Below are 7,676 nucleotides of genomic sequence, written 5' to 3'. Positions count from 1 at the left end.
CTCTTCCGACAGTCATTTGTCAGATAATTTTCCTGTTCAAAAGGTGCATTTTGTTCCTCTTCAGTCCTCATGAGACTTCTCTGCAATGACTTTGCATTCGTACTGAAAAACACAAGTTGACAAAATTAATAATATTCATTTACATAACTAATGAAAAAGACTGCTATGAGGGGAATTTTTCGTTTAGATGGGTGACAAAATAGCTTAGCTTAGCTTAGCTTACACTTCATCCAGGTAAGTTTGGTCTTCCTAAATTCTATGCACACACTGCTGGCTGCAATTTCTGTCTCCTTGAGTAGCAGAAAGAGCAGTTGACTTAGGGGATGGCTTGATTTCTCCCCAAACATGGGAGCTCTTATTTAGCTTCTGCTCCTGAAAGGACTAAAAGTATGCAACCAAGAGTGTACAGACCCAAGTCATGGGTTGTGTTCTGAATAACAGTACTAACAGCTCACTAACTACATCAAAAAGCAAGGATTACTGATTTCTATTTTACTCCACATCCACAAGTCAAATAGCTGTTTGTTATATATGAAAGAAGAAATGACATGTAGTTTAAAACTTTTAGTAGAAGGCAATCAACTCCCCCTCCAAACTTACCATTGCCAGCTGCCTGCCAATGTTGCCCATAGTTATTCCACCAGCAAAAAATATACATGGCAACCAGGAACGAACATACAGGAAATCTGGAGACGTGTATCTGGAAAAGAACACATGTTTTTAAGCTCAATGCTGTGCAATTCATATAGACAAAATCTCGAATCACATGAGACAAAACCACAAATTTAAATATTAGGGCATTTCAACTACAAAAGACATGTATTATTGAAATTTAATTACTTGCAGCAAATAACAAGGAAAGCTTCTTATTGGTTATAAACCCATTTGTTCAAGTTAAAAAAAGCAAGTTACATTGTTGGTAACGTAGCAATTTTATTGAAATAAGCAACTTCCAACTCAAAATCTCACTTACAAACACATAAAAGCTTTCATGAATAGTCCAGTTTATGTTACACTCAAAATTAAGTGCTGGCAGCTTTGGAAATCATGTCAAATTCTACCCTTTCAGTTACTCTGATTTTATGTTATTGTTTCAGGAGATTATCATTTAACCTTAAAGGATTAAATACTTACTGATAAACGCCATTGTAGACAAGAAGTTGTGACACCAATGTGGCCAGGAAAGCAATTCCTACTCCAAGACCAAAGCCACTTCGTGATCTATCAAATGTCCACCACAGTCCAATTGACAGGGCTGCTAATGTCAAAGACAACTGGATATTGTTGGCAAAATCCACTTTCTGTGTTGATTATTAAGGACAAGTTTGGAAATATCATACACAAGTGTAGAGCACTTTTCTTCATTCTGTTTAGCATGTTTTGGCACAACAGAAAAAAATACCATAAAAAAATACAGCACTAAGAGTATCAGCTGTAACAGCTATCAGGTACAAGGAAATAAGCCTTCCAAGTGTTGCCAATACATCAGGAAACTAAAAACTTATGCTGCTGCATCACATTTTTAGGGTCTTAGCACTGTACAAGAGCTAAGAGACTATACACCTACCAGACAGTGTGGGTGTTTTATACAGACATACAAAGCACATGTTACCATTCAGAGTAAGGACATCTCATCCTTACCTGGCCCTTTATTACACTAAGCATGAAATCCTAAATCTAGTGTTAGACTCCTCTAAATGACAAGGATTTAGTGAAAAAAGTTATCTGTCACTCTTACTTAATTGCAATTTTAATTTACTTAATAGTTTACATTCAGCTAAACATTAACAATGTTAATGTTTTCTATGAAACAAAATGTAAATAATATTACTGTGAAAGAATTCAAGTAGATCAACACTGAAAATCAGTTTGTCAACTCTGTGACACAACTATGAAGTCACTCCAGATATCTTTGTAGCATTTCACATTCTTCAAAATGTTTTGGAAATACTAACTCATCCTCACTACTCCTGGTCCAAAACAATTATTAAAAAGGAGGCTGTCAAGTTTCATAAGCCTGAAAACAAATTTATGGAATGGCAACATAAAAACACTGCCCTACTTTCTCACAAAGACCTGGAGAGAGAGCTAGAGGAAATGAGAAAGAAGTTCAACTAACTGAAATAAATAATTACAGGATAAAAATCAATAGCATCAGGGGGGAAAAAAAAAAGTCAAATGAAACCAAAAACCACACCAAATACAGTAATGTGCAGAACTGGTAATAAGCTGAAAAGAAAGCAGTCTGGAGAGCTGTCAAGGAGGAACTACAAACATTGGGTACATAAATGATGTCCTGGAATATGTGTAACAGCTGTTAGAAAACTGCAAGAAGGTTTGCTGTAAATAATCTGACCCATGCAGAGAGAAGCTGTCAATCCTCTCGTATTTCTTAAGCAGTGAAGTTGCGTGTGCTTACACACCAGGTACAGGCTGGGTCAGTGAGAACCACAGGACCAGAGTATTGCATCTTTGGCAAGGAGAGCGAGGTGGTGAGGGACAGCGGGAATGACTCTGAACCTTGGCAGCTCCAGCTCATCCAGCCATACTGGATAGGATGGCTGGTGGGAACAAAACCAAACGACAACAAAACCCATCAGAGGGCCAAGCCACTTCAGTAAGAATCCAGCCAGCTCTCACATCTTTTGCTTAACTTGTCCTCTTCTCCTGGAAATGAGGAGATTCAGTAGCACACAATCAGAACTTCTTAGCATGGTTTCTGCAAGTTGGAGCTGACACTAAAGAAGATAAGAGCTCCACAAATTACCAACTTACTTTCTAATTAATTTAAATGCACCCAATTTTCACAGACAGATCCTGTTTTGACCTGATACAGGAGGCACTAGGCGTGACTACACAAACCCACTAAGACTCACAGTACTGCAAATAAGGTGTGTCAGTCCACATGAAAAACACCCTGTCCCCCAGCATATCCCCAACTGCTTCAGAAGGACAGGAGCACACTTGTGCAAGGATATATCTGAAGAGCTACACAATTAAGAGGAGTATAATGTACAGCAGCACACTAACTGACTTCTAATTGCTTTTAACGACCAAAGGAATGGTAGCTCCTCTCTCAGCACTAAAGCATCATTTGCAGAAGGGGGTAACAACGCTTACGTAGTCCCGGGTATTACCTGGTCCTGAGTTTCCCCGTTCTTTACAAAGTGCAAGTGCTTCACTGATGATCTCAAGACGGGGCTTCAACCTCTTGTTACAGTCTTGGAATGTCTTAAAGCACTTTTCTGTAATACTTACCATATAAATATTTCCCTGCACTTACTTTGGTTATTCAAAGAAAATAAAGACTATATGCAAGACAAAGCCCAATACTGAGACATTTCTAATGATAAGATTTTTCAGAACAAAAAGACAGGAGACTTATCACCTCCAATACTGCTATAACATCTTAACACTAACACATATTCTCATTTCCCTTGCAAAAATGCTGCGTGTTATATCTTTAACAATTCACCATGAATGACTATGTGAACTTTGTTTTAGTGGAAACCCATTTGTTGCCGCCAATTTCATTAGAATATAGGATACAGCGCTGGCATGATTTATTCCCACAAAGACAGCTACACATCGCATCACACTGGACCATTCTCTCTTAAATTTATGTGGCTCTCCCAGATGTCTGTCCATGCATGGGTACAATAACCCAATCACAGCTGTGGAGACAGGAAAGAAAAAAGGCCCAGAAGTTAAAGCACTGGCAATATTTAACTAAAATAAAGATTATCTAGACTCTGACAATTATTTTGACTAGCAAAACAGATCTTTTAAGGATAAATAGTATCAAACATGCATTACAAAAGAATTTCAAACAATTTCATTATTTAAAAAAGCCCTGTAAAGCTTCAGCAGCAGCTTCAACCACTGCAGCAGTGACCTGGCAGAAGCAGCAAAACAGAGACAACTAGAACGAGGGGCAGAGGATGAAAGAACTCTGCACCCTACCAAAATCTGCAGTCTCACACTGTAGTTCCAAAAGAGCAGTAATAGCTTGCAGGCTGGCACTTTTGAAAATCCCACATATCAAACATACATGTTTAAATAACTGCAAAACAAACACACCACAGTAAGAGCAGACTGTGGTTGGTAACATCAATATTTTGTGCCTTCTATTGTTGGTTGTTACAAGCACTTTTTGTTTGGATAATGTTTTTCTCTTCTTCAATGTTATTATAAAGGCTCACACAGAAAAGGGAAAGCCAAGAGCCTACAGTAGCTGCTGGAATACAAAAAGCAAACAGGACTTTCAACCCCAGGGAACTGCTATGCTCTTTGAACACTTCTTCATAAATTTGTTGTGTACTGCAACAACAGCTGAAGAGATTGTTACCAACACAGCTGAGGAATAATACTGGTGCTTGATATTAAACTGGTGCTGTAAGAGGGGGGCAGAGCCTGAGTCACTGGTACGGACTCCAGTGCCCTCAGTCTGGCGTGCTGTTGGAGGTATGTTATGGCAAATGCTCTTTATTCTGCCAGAGAGGAAACTGATCTCCAGGACACAGGAAAATAAATCACCAGTAAAGCTGGAGAGCAAAAAGACTCCCTGAGCAATTTTCTTTCCAAAGGCATTGGGCCAAACCGATGACTAATACAGTGACGGATGAAAGGGCTTCTCTGAAAGCAGCCTCGATGACTGATTATAAATATGCAAAACACCTTTATTCTGTTCATAATAATAAACCATACTGCACAGAAACGTTCATGTCAATTCCAGGAAGGCTGTGCAAATACAAATGGTAAGAAAATGGGTGAATTATCAGCATTTACCACAGAGGTTCCCTGTATGTACACTAGCAGAGAGGATAAGGAAAGAAAATGGAGAAGAAAAGACTGATAATGAAAAAGAAAGAACTCTAACACCTCAATAGCAGTCACTCCTGCTGGTAAAAGCCAATTAAGGCAGTAATATCTTTAAATCAAGTGGCTTCAAATCAAGCACTGCAGGTGACTGATTACACTTTACCAGCCATAACCAGCCTTTCCATCAAAATCACCAGAACGGCCCCCAAGTTTCTTCAGAAATGATGGCAAGACCTGACCTTCACAACTTCCCCATACGCAGCTACAGTGTTCTCAGACAACCCCGGAGAGCGTAAGGTGCAGCCTGATGCAAGCAGCCGACAGTGCAAACGTTACAGTGAGCACTGCAGACCTTGTGTGTTGCTGCTGCATGTTGGGATCCTGCCGTTTCAACCCCCACTACTCCACATGTAAAAGACCAAACCTTTACCAGGCACGTTTGTTAAGATAACCAGGTTAAAGTATAAAAGAAAAATACAGCAAATGCAGGATACATTCCAATAACTAATCCACAATCTCAGCAGAGAGGTTCTACTTCCACAGTAGAACAAAACTGACAGGTTCAGAGAGATATTTGGAGGGTTTCCTTTCAAATCAAGCTCCTCTATGGTATCTGGGGTGTAGCATTTCAACAAGGCAGCAAAAAAGAAAGCAATTAGATAACTAGGAAAAAAAAATAGACTTAAATATCATCATTAGCAAAACAGTGATGCCATCTCAAAAGCTAGTTTATTAATTCAAATATTAATATCAAGAAATGTGAGCTTTCAATCTTACTGAAACTGACCTCTGGGAAGATTTAGGAAAGGAAAACCTCTGCCTTTACAGTAAAGGTTCGCTAAAGCAGAATCCCACAATACTGACTGATAATACTGAGTCCCTTAGTAAAGCATAAAACTGAAACATGGGATCAGTGATCTTCAGAGCCAAGGAGAAAGCTGCATCCCATCAGGCTTGTAAAAATGGAATAAGCCTTGATAATTGAAGATGAAAGAAGAGAAAAAAGGGATACTTCTTATCACCTACAGTAAACATCTCACTTTAACTAACTAAGCATGGAAAAGCCTCAATTCCCTCTGCAGTTACAGGAGAAATGGAATGTGTTCACATCATCCGACTCAATACATGAATCTAACCAAGGTGCTCTGTTCTGAAATGCATCTCTTCAACTGCAAACTGCGCGTCTGCCCTCAGCTCCCTGAGACACAGTCAGGTCTCCCAGCTTCACGGAGCTAAAGCAACACCTTGAACTGGAATGAGGAACAATCGGAAAGCTGCACCACAAAAGGGAGCATCACCCAGGGTGGTCTGTTGCATTCAAACCAAGGTACTGTGTGCTGCACCATCTGGCACTTCCAGGGTAGGACACACTCCTGTAACCCAGCCTCAAGGTTACAAATGGTACTACCTTCTAATGTCTGCTTAACTTGTGTTCTAACCAGCAGAAAACACACAGGTTATGATCTGCAAACAATATTACAGTATCATAAATTAGCAGAACAACAATTTCTGGACACATGCATGCATATTTTTGTATTCACAGGGCTATGGGGATAGCAATAGCTTGAAAAAGGCAGTGATGTTGGAAGAGAACTTTTTATTTTCCACACCTTTCACACAGCTTTTTGTAACTACCTATCTACCTATGCGCCCCTTAACCTCCATGCCAGGCATACGTACATGACTGAACTTACCTGATGCTGTGCCACAGCAAGGTGGTACCCACCAAGCTGAGGAGAAGATGCTTGTGATCACATCAGGGGGGAAGAGAGTAACGTTTCTCTGGATCTGAAGTAAGTTTAATACTAATGCAAGAAATACGCCAATAAAAAACAGCACTATACCACGAATTACCAAATTCATGCCACGGCTGGTTACAGATGAAATGTATGGGCCACACTTTTTTGGTAAGGTTGGCATTGCATCATTTTCTGCCATGACTTCTTATATTCTCAGAGACATCCAACAGGCTGACTGAGGAGGATTCACTTGCAATCCGTATTTTGACTCTCCTCAATTAGGAGATACCCAAACCCTGAAAAATAATAAAAAAGGGTGAAAAATGCAGATATAAGAAATATTAAATATATTTCTCTTAAATAAATTGGAGATCGGGTTTTAAAATATGGCTATTTTATTTTTCTGAATATTCTGAGGAGGCAATTAATCATTTAAGAGTAGAACCAACCACAGCTGCAAAAATGCCTTACAAAGAAAAAAGGTTTTACAAATAATTTTGTCTACTAGGAGAAAGAGGAGGAGGAGACGTGGGATGGGACAACTAGGAATGTGAAACCACAGAGAAGAGGTGAAGAAATGAAACCGGTATCAGATGAAAAAGGCTTGCTGTGCAGTAACAACAAATTGTTTTTGTCCCCTCCTTTAAGCAACAAGTGGAGATTATGTAATTCAGAAGCAAGTAAACACAGCCCTTCGTTTCAAGTCAGCCACAGAGGTTCACAGATCTCTCTTCTTGAAGAGACACCAGAAAATATGTCTCGGCTGGAAAGTGAAATCTGAGAAATATCTTCCAGGATGAAGTCAGAATTTCAGCAATCCTGCAGCACATCCATTTTCACAACCCCAGATAAGAGCAAACAACTCAGCAAACCAGAGAAGTAATCTCAATACAGAGAAATATTTACCACAGTAACCTGCTTTGGGTGAAAACTGCCATACATTATTACAAACCGTAATGGTCATCAGGCACAAAAGAACCTGAGAGCGAAGGGGAAAGGAGCTCCCCCTACCACTGGGTAACGTCCTACGTAACTGTCGGCACCACAGGAAAGGCTGAGTTCCCAACTCAACCACTCTTTTTAAAAAAAAACACCTGTCCATCAGGAGTCTTGTTA

General features: G+C 39.6%; 1 protein-coding gene across 3 annotated transcripts in view; it reads right to left on the bottom strand.

Annotated features, from left to right (window-relative positions):
• The window catches only part of INSIG2 (insulin induced gene 2), a 7,331-nt gene extending 475 nt beyond the window's left edge, over window positions 1–6,856 (bottom strand). Inside the window, exons 1-5 of one of the 3 annotated variants that reach the window (XM_010176721.1) lie at window positions 6,516–6,856; window positions 3,550–3,674; window positions 1,135–1,301; window positions 601–700; window positions 1–102 (exon numbers count right to left, since the gene is read on the bottom strand). The exon at window positions 1–102 is cut by the window's left edge and continues 475 nt beyond it. In XM_010176721.1, the coding sequence (XP_010175023.1) occupies window positions 61–102; window positions 601–700; window positions 1,135–1,301; window positions 3,550–3,674; window positions 6,516–6,759 (678 nt within the window). In that variant the 5' untranslated portion in view covers window positions 6,760–6,856 and the 3' untranslated portion in view covers window positions 1–60. Of the gene's footprint in view, window positions 103–600; window positions 701–1,134; window positions 1,309–3,549; window positions 3,675–6,515 lie in introns of all 3 variants that reach the window. The other 2 variants (XM_029087153.1, XM_029087154.1) reach the window with 2 other exon arrangements.
• Between the last annotated feature and the right edge of the window lie 820 nt (window positions 6,857–7,676).

This window comes from Antrostomus carolinensis, unplaced genomic scaffold (assembly GCF_000700745.2).
Source record: "Antrostomus carolinensis isolate BGI_N321 unplaced genomic scaffold, ASM70074v2 scaffold4401, whole genome shotgun sequence".
In the NCBI taxonomy this organism is placed as follows: domain Eukaryota; kingdom Metazoa; phylum Chordata; class Aves; order Caprimulgiformes; family Caprimulgidae; genus Antrostomus; species Antrostomus carolinensis.
The sequence above is the reverse complement of the archived record's forward strand: the minus strand, read 5'-3'. Positions and strand labels throughout refer to the sequence as shown.